The sequence below is a fragment of the Aythya marila genome (assembly GCF_965140915.1).
Source record: "Aythya marila genome assembly, chromosome: 3".
Classification (NCBI taxonomy): domain Eukaryota; kingdom Metazoa; phylum Chordata; class Aves; order Anseriformes; family Anatidae; genus Aythya; species Aythya marila.
The window spans coordinates 88,800,630-88,826,030 of NC_139044.1; the positions used below are offsets into that span (position 1 = coordinate 88,800,630).

A 25,401-nucleotide genomic window follows, 5' to 3' on the forward strand; every position below is an offset into this window, starting at 1 on the left:
ATGCGCTAAAAGTGCACAACTACCACAGTTTCTATATTCATATACATAGAACAGACATATTTTACAAACACATGGCATAAATCAGAAGTTTGTTTCTGTATTTTACTCCACAAATTATTTTCATACCACATGAGAAGTTAGAGAAGTTGTTATGAAAAAAAAAGGAGATGAAAGGGTCACTCCAATTCCTTTCATGCATCACAGCACAACTATAGGCCTGTACGTTGCCTTTCCTTTTCTTTAGAAAATTGATAAGAAACTGCCTGAAACTTTTATGGTAAATGTCAAGTAGAAGTTTTTATACCATTAACAAAAGTATCAGCAGAAGCAGAGACTCCACTGTCAGTAGATGTTCCTTATGCTTTTGACAAGTATGAGTGGTGTTCATTGCTATCACACGTCCTTAGAGAAGTGCCTACTGCCTTCTTTCTCTTGAAATTCCTTATCAAGAACTGATTCCTCAGTCCAGAAGACACACTTCCATTCAGCATTCATAATTGACACTGATTTCAAGAAGAACAGAACTGGACTGCAAGGAACTTAACAACAAAACAGAGAAGAAAAATAAAAGCAGACCGTATTATCAGCACATAACCAGGACCTCACGTAGCTTATGTTTGGTTCCCAGCTGTGCCTCTGTTTTATGTAACCTCCAACAGGTGATTTATACCTTATTCTCCTTCACTCCCTCCTACAGTATTTTAAGAGGAAATTCATTAGTGTCTGCAGAGCCCTCAGAGGCTGTAATGAAGGAGCATTACAAGCCAGAGTAAAGCTCCACATGGTGCCAAAGAGCAGTGGAATGGGGCAGCTGCTCCTTATTCTGCCTCACTGTGTTCTAGAACCTGAAGTGCTTTTACCATTTTTTGTTTCTCTGCTTTTCAGACTGCATCAAATGACCTTTTTTAATGGCTCATCACCCAGTTACATACCTTAGGTAAGAAAGGTAAGAAGCACAACATAATTTACTACTGATAGAAATAGGTAATGTTTAATATATTTTTCCCATTGTTATTTAAAAACGTAGTGACAACATGAATTGAACATGACCTTCAAAACAATCCTGCCCAGTTGACCTGTGACACCATACAGAGAGCATAAAGAAAATCCATGTGAAGAGCATGAAAACATTTCCTGTAGAGTACTGAGAATAAGAAAATAGGCTTCTGTCTGCAAAAGGTTCCGAGAGATTCATAGTTTCTTATGGACGAACAGTTCAGAATATTAAGTCTAGCCAGTTGGATACTTCTATCATCCAAGACAACACAATAGAAAAAAAAAATGAAGTGATCTTATACTCATGGACAGCTGATAGATTTTTATAACTACATTTTTTCCTTTACAGTAAGTAGATTTGTTGAGAGAAAAATTGCCTGAATTTATATACCATCTATTGATTTACTGTTAACCCAGCCATAACACAGCCTTAAAACAAATCTAAACCCTATTACATTTTCAACGGAACTGCAAATTCATCTAATTGACCTTGCTAAAATAATATTTGAAATGCAATAATGTTAATTATCAGCTAAAAGGCATTCTCTGAAACTAATGAATTGCTGCAGTATTTTTAAAATAATAAAATTATTATGACTATTATGTTTACCATAATAATTGGTGCACTGAGGTAAACTACACTGGTCAACCTCTTATAGGTGGGAGGCTATTCTTTAATGCAGGAAATAAAAAAAAAAAAGAAAGAAAGAAAAAACTTATAATATTAATTTCCATAACCTGGAAGTTCTGCAGTATATATTCCATATATTTCCATATATATTAATCTATTTCTATGTATTCATGATGGAGATTCTCAGCTGGTACAAATGGCAGTTTACACTAACAAAGGTCTGTCCCACAGAACATCAACCAGTCTAACGTCTAACAGTACAGCTATAAAATGCAAAAAAGCATCACCAAAATTACAGATTTAAGGTGAATCAAAAATAAATAGATAGCATATAGACTGGAATTTCTAATCTAGGAACTAACCCAGCTCAATATTTGTTCTGAAGTACCACATGTTGGTTTGCTTGTATAGCTGCAACCCCCCTGTCAACTATTAATGAGTAAAATAGTTCCAGATACAGTTTCCCTGTCTCCATTTACACTCAGAAGTGTAATACTTTCTTAAGAAATCTCTCTTTTCACTTTTGACTTTTGATATATTTTGGAGATGGACTAGTATTTGGATTTAAGAGGCTATAAAGTCAATATACTTAGAATTCCAGCAGACAGTTCTCTCACCTGTGAATCCAGGTATCAATCAATCTGATTTCAGCACAGGAACCACAGGGGCTGCTTCCTAAAGATAAGTTCATGTATACCTTACTGCTATCAGCTCCATGCAGCTTTGAAGGAAATAGCAGCATCTCAGCCTAGCAAAGTTGTAACTTTTCCTTTCAGCCCATTTTCTTGACCTCTTGGATACTTATTAGCCTATCCCTACATCTGGGATGCCAGACAGAAAGAGCTAGTCCACTATCCAAGGGACACAGACTCCACATGAGGAGTTTTTAATCATCCTTTCACTAAAAAACATTGTTTATTTAGAGAATCAACATTACTCTGACAGCCATTTCTCTGGCTGCATTCCTTTCTCATTCTTCTTAAGTTCAGCAGACATACTGCCAGAAAACTGTATTCTATAGTGTGGTATTTCTTCTGGCTATTTCACAACACTGGTATTATAACCTCATCATTGCAAAGATCCATTTATTTTTGTTAACAGTTCCTGAAGTTTCATCTCCTTCAACCTCATGTATTTGAAAACCAGAAAACAAAAATGCTCAGACTAAATTATGAAGAAAAATAGAGGGGGGAAAAAAAAAGACAAACTGCTCATAGTCACTGTTATGTTACAGATGCTATTGCCTAAGATTCTGAGAGTTCACATTAATCAAAGATTACTTATAAGAGCATCCTGATACTCTACTATTTCCAATGCTGGTTTGGCCAGAAGAGTTGCTTGCTACGGCAGTGACTAACAAATGTCACAAAGATCGTTGTTTCTTCCACTTACCGTTATTTGAACAAAAACCTTAAACTGAATTAAACAGACTACAATTGAGACAATCTCTCTTCAGTTATACAGAGTCCTGTGTGTAGCTTACAATAAAAGCAGTAAGGATTAGCATTGTACACTTTTTATTCTCATCCATTAAGTACTTTCTGACCTTCACTCTTCCCTCATAGCCCTGGTTGTATCTCATCTATACTGTACACCCTTCTGGGCATGAAATTTCTTTTACTCCAGTCTTATGCAAAACTCTGTACAAGAAAGTCCCAGGACTTCCTCATGTTAAGGGAAGAGGCAAACACAGTATGTAACTGCCATACCCAGAAGTCTTGCATTCTCCTTCCATCCCTGCTCTATGTGGAAATGTTCATTGTGACAAATCGACAGGTAAATAAATATTTCTTTAAACCTTATTGGCAGGAGCTATAAAGAAAAGGTACATCTTCTACATGTAACGGTAGCAGGTTCCAACTATTAAATAAAATTAGCATGGATTAATTTCTCCCATTTAGTGTCTGAGGCAAATGCTTTCTTTTTACAGACTGAAGCAGTATTACCATCATTTTTAAGGAGAAATAGAAGAACTGCCATTCACAACAAAAGGGAGAATAGTGAAAGGGGAGTAAACTCTGAACAAAAAGCATCAGCTGACTAGCTTCTCAGTATCTGTGAAAAAAATCCGTCCTGTGTGAGGTACTTTTAAATACAAATCAAACACCTGTCAAACAGCTGGGCTGCGTGTGTCACTGCTGAGCCATCTGCAGAAACACGCCCTGCTCCAGTTGCTTTACTTAGCCCGGCCTGGGAACAAGAATCCATTAGACAGAAAGTCAACAGTGGAATTAGCAGCACTTTTTCTTTTAGTGCCCTTCCACTTACTTGTTTGACTTCTTATGTTTCTATTTTTGGGAGCATCATGCCAGAGCAACAGTGCTGACTGGTGATTAGAAAAGACTTGGCCCAGCCTCAGCACGTCACATTGATCTGATCGATTCAGGCTTGAAGCATGCGGTATGAATCTTAGGTGTTGAGAAATACCAGCTAGCCATGGCAATTTAAGGAGTACACCCTGTTCTTCTGTACCTGTGAATAATTTTACTATATGGATAGAAAAGTTTGCATATCCAACAGCTTGTTATCTATGAATGAAAATAGACAGCAACTTACACGAAATTTGGAATATAAAACTGACATTATAACTTTTACATTTTGAGGGGAGAAAGTATGTTTGTTGACATTAAAAATCCAAGTGAGCTGGATTTAAAATAATTATATGACTAATATACCTCACCCACCAAAGAAAGGACAAAGAGCTAATAGTTAACAGTCTCAAGTCCAAACAGTACACTAAGCTCCATACAATTTGTACTACATATAAATTTTCTATTACATCAGGCTAACATTTATTTTTTTTTAATTTCAGGAGCTACTTTTTCAGGAACTATAGTTGTTGTTAATCAGGCAGAATATAATGTTATATATAAATTAAGTTAGTAACAGTAACATACGTCATAATTTTTAAGTTATTCTACTACAAATCAATAATTCATTGGGTTTGAAGTGTTATATTTAGTAAAGTTCACTAATTTCTCAAAAGAAAATAAACACAAGTAAGCAGAATGTGTCAGAAAAGTAGTACAGCACTGAAGTACAGCAGAAAGTTCCTTCCGTCCTGATTAGTCTATCTCCGGCAACACACTGCTGCCAACTTTTATGATTTCGAGTCTTGCAATAGCTGGTATTTTTCTTAAAGCCCTACCTTCTTACTAGATGGGAACAACTGAGAATAATAGTTTTAAGATTTCCAGTCTCTACCTGAACGAAGAAAAAAAATAATCATGAAAATGTAACACCATGTGCTACAGGAACCTCACAAAAACAGCCTAAAAAATATAATTGAAAAAAAGAATTGAAAACTCCTCAAACCTCCCCCCTCCCATTCAAAGTCTGCAAGGCCCTGACTCAGCCTTCTCAAATGCAGTTAAGGACACCAGAGCCATGCAGACTATGAGCTGGAGTATTCATGAATCTCTGATTAAGGAACAAAGAGCTGCATTTAATGACTGCATTATTTAACGACTGCATTATTTTTTACTTCCACGTTATGTAACAAACTAACAAAAGCCTCTTCTACATGGCAGCATGCCACGGTCCCTTTTGCTCCCAGCAGCCCAGACCCCTATAAAATGGATGGTGACCTTTGGTTTCTTTGGCCACACCTCATGTAACAATAGCAGTCACTGCATTCAGAGCCCATGTGACTGGTCACATTTTTCTGGTTATTAAAATTTCCTTTCAAATACCAGAGCCCTCCCCTTCTGCCCCCACTCTTATCTCACCGCAGTGACACTGGCCTATCGCTTTGATGCTGAGCAATTCAAGCATTAGCGTCTGGCTTCCCAAACACAGTTTGTACTTTTGTCCTACTGAGGCTGGTCTGATTCTGACAGAAACTAGGAGAGGGCAGAAGATAATGCCACGGGTTAGCTAATGGACCAAAGCAGGCTTTTTTTCCTCAAAAAAAACCAATTCTTTAATGCAGGATGAAGTCTCTGCTCACCAGCAGCACATGCCCGAAAGCCGTCACTAGCACCATTCTCTCCAGAAAGGAAACGGTACCAAGCGGCGCCGCCGCACACAGTGGAATCTGGTGCCCTGCAGCTGGCTAGCAAGAACCCGACTGTACTGCTGCCGTGTAACTTTAGGAGCTGAAAAACCAGGGAGCTCAACAGTTCCTGCAGTTGGGAACTGCAAAAATCACCTAATAAGGCAAAAATAAGTCAGCACAGCAGACAGCTCTCTGGAATCAAATTTATGATCAAAGGCTATTCAAAACACATCCTTGTAATGTTAAAGAGAGAGCAGAGCAAGAAATATACATGCTGAAGCAATGAAACAAGTTTTGGAAAACATAATGGTATAAAATGTTTGCCCAGCAGGATTTTTAGAGAGTGTATTCATGAATCAGAAAGCTATAGAGAACTACTCTTTTCACATGCATTCATGTCTTAAATCAGACATGCATTAATTATACTCAAAGATATCACTAAAAACACAAAAAGAACACAGGAAACACATACCAGATTTGTTATTGCAATAAATGAGATCCAACCACCTGATGGCCAGCAGTTCTCAAACTCAAGGCTTTAATATAACGACAGTAAAGTTTCTAACTGTAAAACCACTTTCTCTCTCTAATATTTACTTGTTAACTCATCAAACCTCATATTAAAAAAATCACACCTTGTTTCCTATTTAAATGTTTCAGCCTCATGTTAATAGAGCTCATAATTTTCCTTCTACTTTGAAAATGTTTCTGTTGTCAAATATTTTTCTATACTAGTGATTATACTCTTCAGAATTTGTTGCAGACTCCAAAGTAAAGCAACAGAGAGATTTTTCAGAAGCTGTACAACTTGTACAAATTATCACCATACCTCATCTAAAAATGTTGAAATGTAACCGATTAGCAATGATAGGAGCTCAGAAATTGGATTGTACTGAGTAATATACAAAATGAGGAAAATGGCTTTAAGCAGCACCTATCCAGTGCTCTGTATGCATTTTTGGAAGCTTTCTCAGGGATGCTGATGAGCTACATTGGAAATACCCTAACCCCTGTCAAGGATCTGTAGAGCACATGAGAAGTGGAAGACGATGTGTGCAGAGATCTTTCAAGACAGCTGCAAGGAAAAGACTGTGTCACTGGAAGCTCAACACCAATGTCTCTTCAGATTTGCATGCCTGTGTGAATGTGAGATGCTCTAGGAGCACGTGCTGGACTGGCATAACAGGCCACATGCCCATGACTCTTCTATAAAGTCAAATAGACTTTGAAAAGTTCTAGACAGGGTTTCCATGGTCTAGTTGAAGCAATATTGAAGCAGTTCAATGAGCACAAGGATCTTCATGATGACACAATTTAATTTGGATGTACATATAACAAGCTTCCCGTGCTTAAGAGGCATTATAATAATGTAATGAATAATATGCTTTTTTGTTTAGCCCTGAAGTGACCAGGCAATTGGACTTGATGATCTCTGCAGGTCCCTTCCAGCCAGCTATTCTATTTTGTTCTAAAAAGCTATCTCTGAAGATCTGACCCTAGAGTAACTCAGTATGGAGATGGGTATTAAAACTACCTCCGAAAGTGATTTGAAGTTGCACACTGTACTTCCATGTCTTTTTATTGTCCTTTTTTTTTTTTTTTTTCTTTTTTTTTGTTTCTTCCCTTAAATCTCTCAAATAATGCGTGTATTTGGAAAACCACACACTGGGCATTTCTAAGCCATGCATTTTATTGAGTTTCTGAATTCTGCAAGAGTTTTTTTGTTTGTTTGTTTTAATTGTAATTAAAATAATAATCTTGTAATTAAAAAAATATATCTTGTAATTAAAAAAAAAAAAAAAGTATCGTAATGTTTCATAGCAGTTTTCAAATTCACTTTCTCAGGCACTGTTAAGGGAAAACAGAGCTCTTCCCACCAGGCAATGCAAAGGAGGTGGTTCAGGAAGTGTTAACATGCTTTTCTGACACTACAAATGGTATCCATATCACATTTTGGGAACCCTTTTACTAATCATTTCCTGACTTGTACAAAAGAAAACGCTACTGCAAAAGGATAATCAAATTTAATGAGAACAAAATGGTCAGTGCTTGGTTTCAGAGTCAGCTAAGACTCTGCAAGAGTGCAAAGAAAGCACACTGTTAATGGACTTGAGAAAACTGAAATTACAGATTTCAGATTACAAATTTAACTCATTAAATGAGAAAATCACCAACCACCACCAAACAACATTATATGTTCAGGTCCTGTTGTCTTCCAGATCATAAAATATGTGAGTTTGTGTATAATTTGTTGGCCATCACCACAAATAGATGCAAGTGAACAAAAAAGGGAACAATTCTTTTGCATATAACTACTGTACAGTCACACGTGTACCAAATCTCATCTTCATCACTCTTGGAAGTACAAATAGCACTTGTACAGTTGGTAGAGCTCTTGAAACGTACACTTAGTTTTTTTCTCTGGTCTGACTTTGAATATAAATCTAAGTTGTGTGATGATAAACATTGTTTTTATTCATATAAGCATTTCTTTCTCCTTTCAGTCTGTCTAAACTGTTTATTTTAGTAGTATACTGTGGGAGTAACCACACAGTGCAGTAGCAAAAGCACAGCATATTGAATATTTTGCTGCTTCTACAGGCTTAGTGTAAAAAAAAAAAAAAAAAAAAAAAAAAGTTATTTTGGTGAGCTTACTCAAAATATTTAATATTTTAGGATGTCTCTTCATAATCTAGATTGGAAAAAATAATGCAAAAAATACAATAGTAAAGCTAAATGATTTGAAAGTTGGGTATTAAAAGTGAATGGAGTTACAAGTATTTTACAAATGTAGTTCAATAAATATAGGTGCATGATCACAATCACGATGAAATCTACACTATGGACTAAAATTGAGCAATTATTATAGAAGCTTGGTTACAGGGGAACAGACAAAAATGTATTTTGGTTTGGTAAGTCATCTGAATCCTCTGAATTACATTTCTGGCTACTTCAGTTGTATTTTACAGAATGTAGTAGAGAAAGAAGAAAAAGTATTTCCATAATAGAAAAAAAAAAACAAACAAACAAAACAAAACAAAACAACAACAACAAACAAACAAACAAACAAAAAAACCAGACAAATATCGAATGGTCAAGAATAGAGCCAATCATTCACCTTCAGCAGCTTAAATCCTTCGACACATGCTGCCATCAGCACATCCTCACAAGCCTAAGAGTGTTTGGACTAGTAGGACCCATAACATATGCACTTTCCTATATGCCATGGTGGCAACCTCTCCCTCAGAACTAGGAAAGCCCTCATACACAGAGACTGATCTGTTCCTAAACAAATATGCCAAGAGAGCTAGCAGGTTCATCTTGACTGCTTCAGGCTGCTTACTATGCTTAAGTTCTAGGAAGTAGTCCACCATGTTAGAAAACATCACATTAGAGACCTGCAGGAAGGATAAGTTCTCAATGCATTTACCAGAGAAGTACATTTTTTAAAGATTTTCCTGCTGCTAACTGTACTGGGTCTGGATGGAATGGAGCTAACTTTTGCCACAGCAGCCCATACAATGCTGTGCTTTGCACTTACACATAGAAAAGCACTGGTATCACACAAATGTTCTGGCTACTGCTGAGCAGTGCTAGCACAGCATCAAGGCTAGCTCTCCAACTCCCTCTGGTCCAAACGCTGGGGTTAGGCAAAAGGTGAGGAGGGGGCATCACTACAACAGCTGACCCAAACTGACCAAAGGGATTAAAGAGATATTCCATACTGTATGGCATCATGCTCAGAAATACAAGCATGAAGCGGGGACAGCTTTCAATAGGAAAGCATCTCTCTTCTCAAAAAACTGCTATGGGTATTAAGGCCCTGCTTCCCAAGACATGGCTGAACAATGCTTGCTGATTGAGCCCTTGAGCAGGGCTAAACAATTTTTTTTTTCTTCCTTTTGCTTCCACATGCCCCCCCCCCCCCCCCCCCCCCTTTTTGTTTGTTTTTCCTTTGAATCAACTGATTCTTACCTCAAACCATGAGTTTTTTTCCCCATCATAATTTCTCTGTTCTGTAGAGGAGGGAGATCAAGAGAGTGGCGTGGTGGGACTCAGTGTGAAACCACCACGTTAACCAAAACACAGCACAAAACAAAACACAATCAAACAAACAGGAGTACATTACCTAGTGTCCAGGACATAAATAAAGTTTTAATTTGGAGCTTCACTGTCATGGTACTGTAGACCCAGGAGCAAAGACAAAGAAATGACTTACTCAGCTGCTTGGATAAGTGAAACAAGAAGCACAGAAAACAGAAAAATCACAGCTCTACAGAGGCAAATCAAACCCAGTTTGTTCAGATTTACAAGAACCTCAGGAAAGGAAAGTGACAGAACAAACTCCCTGTAAAGGAGAATGAGAAGGTCTGGTGGCAACCTCAGAAATGGTCTAAGAATGCGTTCTTAAGGCTGGAAACTTCCAGCCATGGCTCAAAGTGTACAACCCCTTAAGATGTCAGACTATCTAGAAGTATACTACAAAAGAAGAATGAAGATAGGATACCCTTACTACAAAGTCTGATGGTTTGCTGGACTGGAAGAGCAGAGAGATTAGCCCTGTTCTCTTCCAACACAAAAAGTATAGCAGTAAAGTTGATCATCCTTATCTCTATCCATCCCTCAGTACATGCTATGAAAAGGCCCTGCACAAATGCAATCTGTAAGCAGTAAGAGATCATCATGGCAGTAAAGAAACTGGGTTTCACCAACAGGAGAGTTCTCTCACCATTTCAGTATGACAGGAACGCTAGGAAAACAGTGTTGTGTTTTTGTTTGTTTGTTTGTTTGTTTTTAATAGGATACTTCCCAGGAAATGTAACAACCTTGCTCAGATTTCATCAGTGGTGTAATGCAACACACACAAACATTACCTAAAGACTGCTTCGAACAGCAGAGCAAGCAGTTCTTGCTGTAATGAGATTACTCCAACTGCTAGACCAGGTTTGCTTACCTTGTAAAACCTGACATGAAGCAGATAGGCAATTGTCATCCTATACGTTAGAGCACTCCAATCTCCTCAAACCTCTGCTTCAGGGACAGATTTAATTTCAGCATGTTTATTCTCAGGCCATACAGCCAGCACTCTGGCTGCAATCCAGTTGTACTAAATAGCTTAAGAAGTGTATCCAAAGAAAATTTCACTTGCTAATCGGCATCGAATAAAGTACGCTAACACACTGCTTCTTTGACAAGTGTTTGCTCTGTCCTCATAGCCCTTGCCGAAGACCTTCAAACCTGCCAAGGCATAAGGACTCACACACAGTGATTCTGATTTACCACAACATTTCAGTTCTTCTTGTATCATAACTGGATAGATACGTTGACAAATTTTCCACAGAAGGCTGAATCACAAACCAGTCCTGATTGCAGGAAGGGGATTATGGCAATGTTTTCCATATCTTCCGGTAGCCTACAATTGAAGTCAGTTTCCTTCCAAGGGAGGACTATTGCTGTCTTATTTTTTAGAATTATAAATTAATACCACAAATGATTCTCCTCTGATACTTTCAAGAATTCCTTCTGTTGCCCTAGGTAAGACTTACTATTTTAAAAATACCTCTGAGGAAGGTTCCCTGAAAAAGGTCAGGGAAGAAGAAACTAGGTAGTTAGACACAAATATTTGTGATGGTGTCTGTGATCTACCACCTTCTGGCTTTGAGGGCCTGCGGTAGGGCTCCACAGGGACTGCATTTGATTCTTCACTCTCTAGGCTGGTCACCAGTACTGTCAGACTGACTGCTTTTGCCCTGAAGGCAGATGACATGACAGGCCTGTTGTGGTGTGGGGTGTTGTCAGTCAGTGGAAACCTTGCTTTTCATGTTGGCAGCTTACAAGAATTACAGTAGAAAAAACAGAACTGCCTGAACAGACATCCGTTTTCTTTTGGAAACAGGTGTGTTAAAGTTATTCTTATGTCACTCTGGAGTCATCAAGACTTAAACTTTGTTCTCTGGATTAGCACACAGCAGGTCCAACCTCTCAAATGGCAGAACCTCCCACCAGTCTACACCATTTAGATCTGCAAGTATTAGCCAGTACAACTGTTGCAAAACCACTGCAGCATTCAGTGAATGAGAAATTGTTCTGGCTGTATCAAGGGCCACCTGCAAACTATTGTCGCCTATAACCTGTCCTACGAATGACTGAAGGCCAAACATCACATTTGAAGAGAGACTGAAGATGTAATGAGGTACACAATCTATTTTCACTTCTTAGATCCCTGAAAGTCAAGGCCATATACAAAGGAAGACTTACAGACTTGCCTAGAAAATCTGCAACCTTTTAATTGTCTACGTAGATTTTGAAAATGAAGTATATCGTATTTTCTGGGGACATAAAATTCTCTCAAGTAATAAAGTTGATCAGATAGGATTATTCTAGCTTTAGACTTTCACTACAACGTTGGGTAGATTTGAGGTAAGCAGTTCTACAGAAACAGCCCTTCTAATAGTCCAGTTTATCTCATTCTAAGGTTTATCTCATTCTAAGTTTCAAAAATAGGTCACATGAATTAAGCAACACTGCATTATCCTAATGATTCTATGATTTTATGATTAAGATCTGCCACATATTTATTCTCTGAACTTTTCCTCACAGAAAGAAATATGAACAATGAAGTATTGTAATGGATAGTTTCTGGGTGCACCAGCCCTTTTGCTCTCTTAAGTATCAACCTGCATTTACATACAAAATAGCTGTATCTTTTTTTTTTTTTTTTCCTGATTAGTTAGTGACAGGGTCATATCTGCACAAACTGCAGAAAAATATGAATTAGACATCCCAGTCAAACAAAACCACATCTCTGTTAACAGAAAATGTGTATTGAGGGGTGTAAGAAAAGGATAAGCAGTGCTAATTCCTGAGAATGTTCCCTCAGCATTCCACGATCTGCGCCTCCCCTTCCGGAAATATAGGAGATGCCTTTGTACTTAGCAGTTCTCAGAGGATTTTTCTTCTTTTACTTTGTTCAGTTGTCTTTGAATCCATGTACACTTCTAGCATTCAGAACACCCCAGCAAAAAAAAAAAAAAAGAGCTCAAAAATAGCAGACACGCAAATTCACACAGCTCTTGGTGCATCAACTGAGAGACAGACCATGTTAATACCTTTCACAATATAAGGAAAATAAAGTGATTCGACCTCCATAAAGACGCTAATAATTCCATCCAGCCTTGTATTACTCTACATAGACATGACAACTCAGGCTAGCATAAACCAGCTGGCTGTATCTCAGTTTCATCTAGCTATGTATGTACAAAATAAACATATATATATATATATATTAAACAGCTTTTGGTCTTGCCAGTTTCAGATTTCACAGTAGTTCATTTTTAATTTGCAACAGTGATATGACTTTTATGTAGTCTGAACTAAAAGAGCTATACTGTTCAGGAAAAGTATACTGTTCAGGATAAGTACAGTGTCTCAAGATTAAATATGATCTGACTGCTGAGCCTTATATAAACTAACAGGAGCTTTGGGATTTGGCCTCACAGTGAATCTGCAAAACACTAAAAAAAAAAAAAAATATTACCCACGGAATCTGCATGAAAACTGCAATAATAACTTTTACTGGAAAAGCAATGTCACTTGGTAATTTTCAAGAAAGACAACAATTTATTACCACCAGCTCCCTGAGGGAAGCAAAGTAAGTAAAAACTGTTTAACTGAATCGAATTGAATGTTGGAAATTAGGAGAAATTTCTTCTCAGAAAGTAGTCAGGCATTGGAACAGGTTGCCCAGGGAGGTAGTGGCGTCACCACCCCTGGGGGTGTTCAAGGAAAGGTTGGACATGGTGCTTATGGTATGGTTTAGTGGGTGACTTTGGTGGTGGGGGGATGGTTGGACCAGGTGACCTTGGAGGTCTATTCCAACCTTAATGATTCTATGGTTCTGTGAGGCTTTCTCTGGTCAAGTGTGTCTCCAAAATTCTGGCAACAACAGATGCTTATGGAAAGTATAACAACAGGGCAACCACAGAGACTTCCCAGTGGGTTTCCCAGACTTCAGCATCTTGGAGTTCAAGAACTTTCAGAGAAGCAGTGTTGTCCATCTTTGACACCCTCCATAGATTTTTATTTCATCAACTTTCTAATCAGTTTTTTCAAACAATTTAAATCCTGTGGCAGAGTTCCAACTTTGATTTTGTTATAAGCAGAAGGATATAATATCTATACTTTCTATCCTTTCAGAACTTGCTATCAGATCATTTGATATTCTAGTTCTCTCACTGGAAGAGTATGAAATAAATAAATACAATCCCTATTAATTGTTTCTGTTCCACACATACTTTTATAGAGCGTACTTTTGTAGAATTGTTGTAGAATGCAACACATTTCCCCTCCACTGTGACGTTTTCAAACTGAAGTCCACATTGCCACATATTAATTGGAAGATGCCCAATGCTCCTGATTACTCTTGACACCTCCTCTGAACCTTTTCCAATGCTATTATATCCACTTTGAGATGTAGGAACCAGAACTGTATACAGCATTCAAGATACATCACAAGGCAGTTTTATTAACAGTAGTGAATTTAAAATGCCTTTTCTTTGTTCTCCATTCTCTTCCCTAATCTTTACTAAATTAATTTTATTTATTTGGCTAGTACTTAACAGTGAGCGTATGTTTTCATTGACCTCTAATCTCAAGATCACTTTCATGAACAGTAATAGCTAATCCAGAGTCTAATATGAAATACGTAAGTTTTGGCTTGTTTTTCCTTCCATCGCTTTACGGTTATTTTCATTGAGTTTTACATGCCACTTTATGATTCACCTCCTCAACACTATAAGGTCCTTTGAACATCTTTGCGGCCTGCTCTTCACTTTTTTACCATACATAACTTAGCATAAGCAGCAAATGCCATTATTTTAACTCATCTCTCTTGTAATGTCATGTATCTAGCTCCTATTTTTAACAAAAACATAGTTTGAGAAAGAAATAGTAAGTAAAAGGGAAAGACAATTTCATAATTCTATATCCTGGTAATTACAGATTTTAAATCTCACAATTAAAGTGAAATTCTTGCTTGTTTCAGTGCTTCGAAATGTGGATAATTACTAAATAAACAAAACCGTGCCATTACTAAAATGCTGCATATGTGTGAAAGGGGTTTGTCAACCATCAAGTGCAATACTGAAATTTTGAGCTTATCACAGCAACAGTTGCCTTAAAAAGGAATACTTTCTTATAGTGCTGAAAGGACAGAAACTTGAAGTGCATGATGAAAAAGAACCTAAATTGACAGTATTGACGGATGAAGACTTAAAACAGGAGGTTACAGATACCACTGGAAAAAATAAAAATAAAAATTTGTGCAATGGTCTAATGCATGTATCTGGAAAGCTTCATTCACTTATGTATTAAATGGTTTCCAGCTAGTAGGTGGAACAAAAACAAAACAAAACAAAATCACAAGAGGTGAAATGATTATAATCTCCAGCAGCATACTGTTTCCTCAGTGTTATGAGGGCTGTCCTCTATACTGAAGATATCAGGATTTTGGACTAGTGCATTTCTTCTAATGCAGGTAACTAGCTCTGAACTCAACAAATCTGTACGACTACCTTAAATTGGACAAAGTGAATGGGTAACATCCTGAAATGAAGTGAAACTTACCTTCTTGAATACACAGGTAGGTTGATAAACATTCTTAGATAAACATCATTAGGTTATTTGCTTAGAAATCAGTGGTTACCTCAAACCTCTATCAAGCAGCCTGTTGAGAGCATAAGCGCTCATTTCTGGACCTATAGACCACAGTATGCACACTTCAAGTTATCACAGAACTGAAGAATACAGAAACCAGTCTTCATTAATCCTGCTTCCTTTGCAAGGCTGAGGCGTTAAGAAAAGAGCAGGGAGGGCTTACCTGAGAAGAGCTGCAGCAAGTGTTGGAGACTAGGCTGGATCAGATGTCCACCATGCCATCTGGGCATTAGGACAACATTCCTATGGCTGTGCAGCTATGTGGAAGTTTAGCTGCTGGTGTGACCACCTGCTATGGGCTGGTGTAGAGTTGTCCTCACACAGAGCCAGTCAAGCTGACCTGCCTTCTCGTCCACCTCTCTGCATAACGGGCCTGATAGAATATCTCCTTCCTGCTCTACTAGTTGGGTGGGCTTCCCTTGCTTCTGTATAACCTCCCATCCTTCTACCCTCCATCCCAGAGAAAAAAAAAAAACACAAAAGCACGTGTGCAGACAATACTATTGTTTGGAGTGTGCTACAGAAAGCTGGAAGTGTACATAACAGAAACTAGCTTTCTAACAACAGACACGTTCTATACTCACATTTGTGTGTGTAATTATAGATAAGCTGCTGTCAGAGTGAACATTTCCCTGTTACATACTTCCATACAAGAACATACCTTTTCGCCAGGAACACCATCCTGTCCTTTTGCACCCATCTCACCCTGAAAAACAAATTATTTAGTTAGAAGTTCTGAAGATGTCTAAGATTTTTAACTACTACTCAGGTCATATGTGATTCAACAGAAAAGTATTTCCTACCCATGCAGACCTGTTTTTGTCTGCTTAGCAATGTAACAATTATAGAGGAGAATGCTATACATGCAAGACTAAAATCTGGGGGGGAAAAAAAAAAAAAAAAAAAAAAAAAAGTACTTTTAAAGCACTTACAAGGTCAATTAAGACCCTGATCTGAGAAATACTTGCAAATGTACGTTTCTATAAAAAACAGGTCTGCTGATTTCAAGGAAATTCATTGTGACATTAGAGTTAAGCCAAGCAGGTCCAAATTCACTGCGATGAGTTCATTGAACTCCGAGGAAGTACATGTAATAATGACTTTTTTGGTCTGAAAGTCACATGCATGCAATATTTGTAAAATACACTGTTTAAAGTCAGTCCCTGTTTCCCTCCCCATCACTCCCTCAAACCAAGCAAAACCCTAACTGTAAGCAATCTGTAAGAAAATCTTAGTTTTAAGAAACAAATCACTGACTGATCAGGAACAGTGTGGAAGCTCCCAGCAGCTACAAATCAGAGGTTGAGTCTTAAAATTGATTGAAATAAATACTTAGCACACAAACGTTGCTCAATAATGTCAGGTATGTATTACAAAATTTAAAAGTCAAAGCCAGGTGTACACTAAAGGATAAGGAGAGTAGTTAAACCACATTACAGTTTTTTATTCTAAAAAAACGTAAGTTTTCTCTACTTGTACCAAGGGGTGATACTTCTCTAGGGAACAAAAAATTCTATAGCCTTTTTTGCAGTAATTCACTACTTTATGAAGAGAAAGTCACTGATTTGAAAATAATTAACTGTCAAGTTGGTTCTTTGAATGAAAGAAGTGCATGAAGAAGCACAAGAGCCACATTTGCACAAATAATTGCTTCCTAAAATAGGATATAGACTTAAGTTTGATGCCCAAATCCAAAACTGCAAACCTAAAAGCCCCTGCTGAGGAAGTGCCCACAACCTCTAAACTCACAAAGTGTCGAATTTTTTAAGAAGCAGGGCCATGGGAACTTTTGATATTCAAAATATGCAGAAACTTCTTAGTATTAGGCAAAGTTCATTGACTTTGTCAATAAACCCTCTCTGTAGTAACAAATGCCAATTTCTCACGATCTTCCCAAACAGGATATACGTACAGTGCTGCAGTGACTTCTTTTTCATCTGCAACATATCAGACAGGAGATTTTTAATTCAACAGTCTAACAGAAAGGCTTTGTGTGGGTCACAGAAGACATGTCCTGTGCCCTCCCCAGCTTATGGGTATTCCCAGCCTGTGCAGCACACTGGTTGTCAGGGGATGTACAGTTGTTCCAAAGTTTACAGGAGGAACATTATGAAACGTACAAGTGATCTGCATCCCAGCAGCCTGGTCTCTTTTCAGAGAGCTAAGAGACCAGGCTCCTATCCAGATTCCTGCATTTTACATGAGACAGTCACCATGTAAAGTGCCCAACAATTTCTTATGTTACATCCTAAGTCTCCATCAGGTTTAAAGTGAATTTAATTGATGTAGTTACAGTAAAATGACCTCAGCTAGGCATCTTAGAAACCAGCACCAGCAGATAACCACTGCTGTAAAGCTGAAACACACACACACACACAAAAAAAAAAAAAAAAAAAAAAAGAAGTTCACAGACAGAGTACTCTAAGTACATTCATCTTTTCGGTGTAAATGCAGTACTTCTCTTCCAAATGATGTCATTAACCTTTCTGAAGTTAAGAAAGGAACATCAAGATTGGCAAGAAGACTCTAAAGTACACAGCAAGAATATTTGCTATATCCCAGACTAGCCATTTATTAAACATTTAATCCACGGTAAAGGAAGGATTTAGAATATGTGTTTTCTTCACCATTCCCTTCAGGCTGCACTCAGCAGCTCCTGACTCAGCACAGCATCCTCTGAAGTGCTTAACTCTCCTTATGCTCTACCCAGGGAGCCCATGGATCAAATCCAGGGCTCTGCACTGCAGTCTAAGGAAGGTGCTGAGAATTCAATATTTTTGCCTTTATCCTCAAGGGAAGCAAATAAATAAATAAATTCAAGTGCTACAGGTCAGATTTCCTTGTTACTTTCTTCCGAAGGCAGAATGATGTGTCCTTTGAAACAAGCTGTCATATCCTAATGCTATTGATGTTGCTTCTCACCTACCCATAAAACTCACCTATCTTCCCTGTCCTCCGTTGTGAGCTCCTGAGGTCTATTCACAGAAGCCATCATAACACCTTCATTTATAACACGAGCCAAGCAAATCAACCAAAACAAGATGCACTCCAGTGCAGAGCACCAATCCATCTGATCTTACACCACTGATCAGAAGCAGCAATGTTCCGGAGAAGCCTATCAGCCATTTTTTATGTCCTATTTTTTAAAATATTGGAAGGATCTTTAATATAGGTATGCTAAGTTACTCCTGCCTCAAAAGTAGCACAAGATCTTGTGTGTGCAAATAGCATGACCCCACTACTACGAGAGAGCAAGAAGCTGAACTGGCCCCTAGTTAGCTTGGCTTATCATCCACGGAATGACAGCTTTATCTGTGCACACTCTGTTCCCTTATGCCACTTGCAAGTATTTTAATAGACCAGAACTGCTTTGTTACATCCAGTAGTGTATTTTTATATACCGTATAGGCTAAAATTACATGGCCTGGTACACGTCCGGAAGCCTTTAACTATATGACTTACTAACTAGTTAACCACTGTGTTTACATTTCTGTTTCATTAAGTGCAGATGGACCCCCTGCCTTGTAGACAATCATTTGCCATTGCAAATTAGACCGTTAAGTTATGCCTCTATCTTGTAACTGTGATTTCTATAACCACAGTCTGAAAGGCTCTAGTTTCTCAAACTTTTGTTCAATAAGCTTAAAGATCACATATTACATGTTGTATGACCTACAAAACAGTTCACACAGGCAGAAGGACAGAATAAAGAAAAAAATAAATAAGGCAAATGCATTTTTAAGTCTTTTTGGCCTATCTTTTGCATAGTGGTATTACCCTTTGCATCTGCAGATCTCAAAGTGCTTTACAGAAGTGAATATGCATCATTTTCACTTTCTCACATAGCAGATACCAAAGGTATAAAATGAGAATTTAAAACAGGGTTCCACACCACCAGGCCTACATCTATCCCTACATAAATCTCTTTTTATACCTCAACAAGAGCATACCAACTCCCAAAACACACTGCAACTGAGCCTTCTAAGTTTGTGTAAATAAATTATTAAGAAGGCAAATAAAAAAAATGCATTTGCTTACAACTACTAAAACCAACAGAAATATATGCTGGCAGCAGTGAAAGCTGACAGTACAATGAAGGCATTATCGGTTATGAGGTACACTCAGTATAACATTCAGCATTAGTACATTGAGCTTTAAGTCTACTGTTAAGGTTTTCTCTTAAGGGTAGCAGTGAAAATACTTTTCAACATAACAAAAGATATTTATTAAATAAAGTATTTAAGCCATAACACATTTTCCAGAATGTAACATCTTGCAAACAGGATGGCTACTATATTCTTGACAGTGTTTATTTTGGTGAGCTCATAAGCAGACAGTGTGGAAATCCAGCAGGCTCGGGATAACAAACACCAAAATGTTTCTGTCAACTTTCCATAAAGCCAAGCCAAGCCCAATTCTTAAAAAGAGACTGCAGACATCAAACATGCTTCTTTCCAGTGATGCCAATCAGCCATCTATTTGAAGTGGAACCTATTTTGCACATCTGAGACCACCTGCACTATTACACTTGTGATTATTTTGTTACATTGATGATTCAGAGTTTCAAAAGCACTTGACCTTCATATTTTTGTGCCATTCAGCCATTATTTCATGCTTTTGTTAGGAACTGTAAGTTCTATGCTAGTAGCAAACACAAAATACAGTATCTATATCAGACATATTACTGATGAGTTATGTATAGCAATAATCGCCTAAAACTAAATGGGGTAATAAAGAGAATGAGAAAGATAGTTATTTAAATTAACAAATCACAGACATTCTCATGTAAAATTGAAAAACTTAGTTTTAAAACAATATTTTATTTAAACACATACTTTTGCCATTTAAGAGACAAAATAATATGTTTACATTGTGATATGGTGTGGAATTAATGTAACACATTAATATTTAATCTAGAAAAGAATTTCTACAAATAATTTTGAGAGGAGTAAAATGTTCTCAGCAAGTTTCTGTACTAACCAGATCATGATTTTAATGTAAGATAAAAGCAAGTGCATTTAATAAATGGAAAGAGTGACATGAATATGACATAGAGCACACACTGCTAGAGTACTATGTTACAATACTGCTCATCTACAATGAGGACATATTCATTCAGATAAAATAAAGAACCTAAGTCAGTTCAGTTCTCAGAATCTCAAAATGTTCCTTAAACAATTTTTATTTATTTATTTTTTTTTTAAGACTTGGTTAGCTAAACTGGCTTTCTCAGTTTTCATTTCTGCATGGGTATGTGTGCCAGTAGCATCAGAAATGTCCAGGTAAGAAAATATGCATTATTATCAATAAAGAAATGTCAGCACTCTGATGAGAGTTGTTCCCAGTAGACAGTGTATTGCAGAGAGTGACTTCCAAAAGTGATAAAGTGGAAGGCAAAGCAAGGAACATAAAGAATGCATCAGTTATACCCCACATGCCATCTGTATAATTAACATCAGAGGTAGTCTGTCTCAGAAATTATATAAGCTAAGAAGTATTAAAACTTAGATGCACAAACAGATATATATTCTCATGATTATAAAGTGGTCACAAGTATTTAGACCTGGAAAAGGACAACTCATTAGGAACTCCAGTTGATGAATACAATCAGTTCAGATTCAGAGAAGTTGCCAAGGGTGAGAGAGAAAACTCATCCCAAAAAGTATGTGGCCCTGCTTCAGCAGAGGCATTGGACCAGATGACCTCCATAGATCCCTTCTGACCTCAGCCACTCTGTGAATGAGCCGGGCATCTCTATGTGGCATTACTCCAGTGTTTTCCTGCCACTGGGGTAAAAGCAGCAAGCATATAATCCCGGCCATATCACTCTTGTTATTCCTAGTAGGAGTTTCCTGGCTACGTGCTGACCTGGCAGTGAGGGGCTCAGCGTGGTCTCTGTTTGAGTGGTTAACCCTTGTATTGAGGGGCCCAGTGGCTGCTGCTGCCGTGCTTCAGCTTCAGCTCTGGGCATGACCCCACTGGGGAGGGGTGACAGCTCCCAACCCTCTGAGCATCTCCGAGTGCTGAGGATTCATTGCTACCCTCTCTGTTCTTCTTGGGGAAGACTGGCTGACATTCTGAGAACTTACATGAATACTAGAATGGTGAATACGGTAAGATGTGAATATATACGAGTTTGTTGTTGTTGTTTTTAAGAACTGCATTACTAATGATGCTTTTCCACATCAATTAGATAATTTACAGCATTATCCAGTTAAAATATTAAGTAGGACTAGCAATAAGTTCTTTTTCTGTTTATGTGTGGAGTGTTTTCCTCTGTCCCATTATACGATTTGAGTCTACCAAGTACTCTGACAGCTCCTGACTTACGAAAATCCCTTCGTTACCACTGACAGCCAGCCATATTTTGCCCAAGAAATTTTTCTTTTTCATGCATTCCAGTCTCTAGGTCCCTATCTGAGTCTATCAATAAGCCTTGCCATGAAAATCAGACCAGAAAGGAACTATTCTCAAGGCAGTGTAATACAATAGATACGCCTTAGATGGAATCAGATAAACCTGGGTTATAAGAGGAATGACAGAGAAGGAAAAAAGGAAGACTAATAAGGAAAACAGGCAGAAAAAGCAGTCAGACACCTCATTTGTTCTCCATAAGTTCTTTTTTCAAATCACTCTATCACAAATATTTTCTCAGTGCAACAATACTGCATCAATCTATTTCTACCAAGCCTAAAATAGCATTTTAAACATCTTTTTCTTTAATTAAAATATAAATTAATGAACCACACTTGAATAGCAATAAACTTCTTCATGGTGTGCATCAATAGGCACTTTAACGTTTGAAAGTGCTGTGCCTCTGTTTTTTTGCTCCCTACTGTGCTTGCAGCATTAACCAACGACCTATTAACATAGCTCGTAATGGGTTATTATAATAAATTTAAATTTTTAATTCTCTTTGGATTTCTATTTAAAATATTTTGTAGCTACAAAGCTTACTTAACATACAATTAATTTTGTAGCCTCCTCAGTAGAGGAAATTTGTTTGTATATTCAGTATATATATAATTATTTCAATTACTGCCATCCATATTCTGCCTTTCTGAAGATTTTCTACATGTTGAGGGCAAAATTGGACCTTGACATCATGATCAAAAGACTTTTACCAGCAATAAATATGTTTTTAAGAGTCTGAGTAGCAATATATCATGCTAAAGTAGTATAATTTGCTTCCAAAACAGAAAACATGGTTCATTTCTCACTCAGCTCAGCAGCAGCAGAAGCCTAACTCTACAGAACATACATCAAAATGTATTAAATCACAGGAGAGCTCCATCTGACTTTTGAGCACTTAAAACTTGTGAAATGCACTGTGGTGAGAATTAACCTACCATGAGAGTAACACAGAATATTATTCAAGGATAACCTAAATTGTACAACTGACTGCTGCTGCCTCTCAGTTTTCATCTGATGGGAAGAAGCTATCGGGTAGTCTGAAATGTGTGTTTCAAGTGCTTAGACAAATAAACAGAAAACAAAGTTGGTTCTGGTGACTTTCTAAGTCTAAATTATTCAAACAAGAGGTTGTCCCCTGCTGCGGATAGCTGGGGAATCTGGATCTCCAGGCAAATAATACCCTTCAGTGCAACATTGCTGATTGCAAGCCCGCACAAGAAACAAAAAGAAGGACTCGTGCCCTTGAGGCAAGTTTGCTGGTTTGTTTTTGTTTGTTTGTTTGTTGTTTGTTTTTCCACATAGTAAGTGGTGTGGTATCAAACTGAACAGTCTGGTCTTCCAGCAAGAAAGACTGACTTAAAACAGAACAGCTCCTCTACCCCTGAAGCACCTTCTCAAAGCTAAGGGAGGTACTTCTGTTCCTGAGTGAAGAACTGTCCTCTTAATGAATGTCTTAATGAAGCCATAATGGAAGGTGAGACGTACAAGTAGAAAGGTCTTTCAGACAAATAGAATAATTTTTGATCAGTGCTGTTCCTCTGTGTAGGTATTGAAACTTGCTAGAAATACATCAATATTTGCATAAATGCCTATTGTAGTGAAAACATGGCACATTAATCATTTGGGCCCACAACACACTTTGGTCTTTGGCGCTGATCCCTTCATAAGTACTACAATGAGTTCTGCTAAGCATGCAGGAATGGCATGAGAAAAGGCTAATAATTAAATTCAAAATGCCTAAAAAGGGCTTATCAGCTGTCATGCTTTGAACTGGTGATACTGTAGGTATTCCTGAACAGGCAAAACAGAGTCTGATCTGAAGAAGCAACTAGGGTAGACTGAATAAAAGGGCAATTTTGAGGAGCTCAAATATAACCTAACACCAATTGGAACATGCAAAGACTTTCTTACCAATCCCATCACAACAAAAAGGCATGTAAATTCAGCCATACATTTAATTAGTGTGGGTGGGAAACAGGAATGTAACAATGTAAATAAAAGAATAAACAATGTTGGGCTGAGCAAAAGATGACATCAATGGATACAGAAATTTTATAGGAAAAAAGTTAGAAATTACCAGTAACTTGTTTTCACTTGGATGCTGCCATGACAAGGACATTTAAATGTCCTGAATACTGGACATTAATACCTGGATGCTATTAATATGATTTAGAAGCAAAATAAACAGTAGGAGGAAAAGCTGAGCGCAAGCAAAGTGGGAAACAAAGGCTGAAGAACCACCAGAAAACTTACAGAAACCTTTTGTTTTGTGACTGAAAACCTGGCCAACAAAGTCCTCAGTAAGCTATCTATTTCATGTGAAACATATTACAAAACATCTAACCACAGTCTGTTACTCTCCTGTCTGTCACGTGGCAATAAATCATATATTTGGAACATCTGGAATGGTCTGGGGTATTGTTTGTCCATCTCTAATTATTGATGCAATAAGGTCATCATTGATAGCAAGTGGTACAGAAAACCTGCACAAATGCAGAGGCAAATGAGAAAGTGGTGCAAAGCCTCAGAGAATGTGGTATTCAGGTACTATTCATTTGCTCTCAGAAGCCAACAGTGAGACCATCCCTTTAATCACATGAGTAATGTGACTTGAGACACTGGAAATATCCCTTACTGTTGAATTAGTGCTTTGACAAAATACAGCGTGAAAGGTTTCACTGCAGAAGTCACAGAAAAGGGAGAAACTGAACCATGCATTTCCAAATTTCAAGTCATTAAGAGAGCTGACACCACACAACAAGAAGCAAGACATATCATCAAGGGAGAGAGCAGATGTCTTGGTTCATCTGCAAGTGTTTGCACTGTGATTTCTCCAGTGGACCTGCAGAATACTGTTACCTCTGTGGGAGTTACTGACTGATGGAACAGCCCTAGAATAGTAATTTATTTTTTTTATGTCTCCTTCACACTGCCAAACCTGCACCCTAGCAACACCCTTCTTAGTCTTAAAGCTAGGAAGTAGCAAGTACCAGTGAATTATCAGGAAAGTTCAAATTACACAGCTTTCTAGCTGTTTGCTGTAATACCTCTGACTTTAATCAACTGACTTTTTCAGTAACAAAAGTCAATTTACTATCAGTAGGATCAGTTGCTGGATGCACATAATCTTGCTCAGGCTCTGAAGATTCAATCAAGCATCAGAGTGGCTGGTGATAACCTGATCAAATTTGGATTTACAAGTAGTAGTCCACTGCAAAAAATATCTATTTTATGTAAAGCTAGAAAGTTTTATTTTTCATTAATTTCAAGCTTAATGGTTCTTAGTTTTATATCAGAGAAGATGCCCACTAAAATGAAAATTTTGTACTTTGTAATTTACAGCCATGATACACATAGTCTTGTGCAATTTGCTATCAGTGATGCATTGAAGTTGAAAGGATTCATTGACTGTTGGTTGGTTTTCAAATCAATGCAATAGGAGTTTGGTAACAGAGAGTAGCTCTAACAAAGATAATTGTGCTTTATACTCAGGTCTAAGATCAGTAAAAGTTGGTGATTGAGATTGGAGGTTATCAGGAATCTTACTTCTATGTTTCAGGCTACTGAAACTAACATATTTGAACTTTCTCCTCCACTAGGACGTAGTATCAAAATTGACACATATGCTGGAGGAGAGGAGTTGGGAAGG

General features: G+C 37.7%; 1 protein-coding gene across 2 annotated transcripts in view; it reads right to left on the reverse strand.

The window, feature by feature from the left end:
* The window catches only part of COL19A1 (collagen type XIX alpha 1 chain), a 206,870-nt gene that overhangs the window by 141,592 nt on the left and 39,877 nt on the right, over positions 1 to 25,401 (reverse strand). For both annotated transcript variants that reach the window (XM_082756375.1, XM_082756374.1), the window contains exon 10: positions 16,000 to 16,044. In XM_082756375.1, coding sequence (XP_082612501.1) covers positions 16,000 to 16,044 — 45 coding nt within the window. The remainder of the gene's footprint in view (positions 1 to 15,999; positions 16,045 to 25,401) is intronic.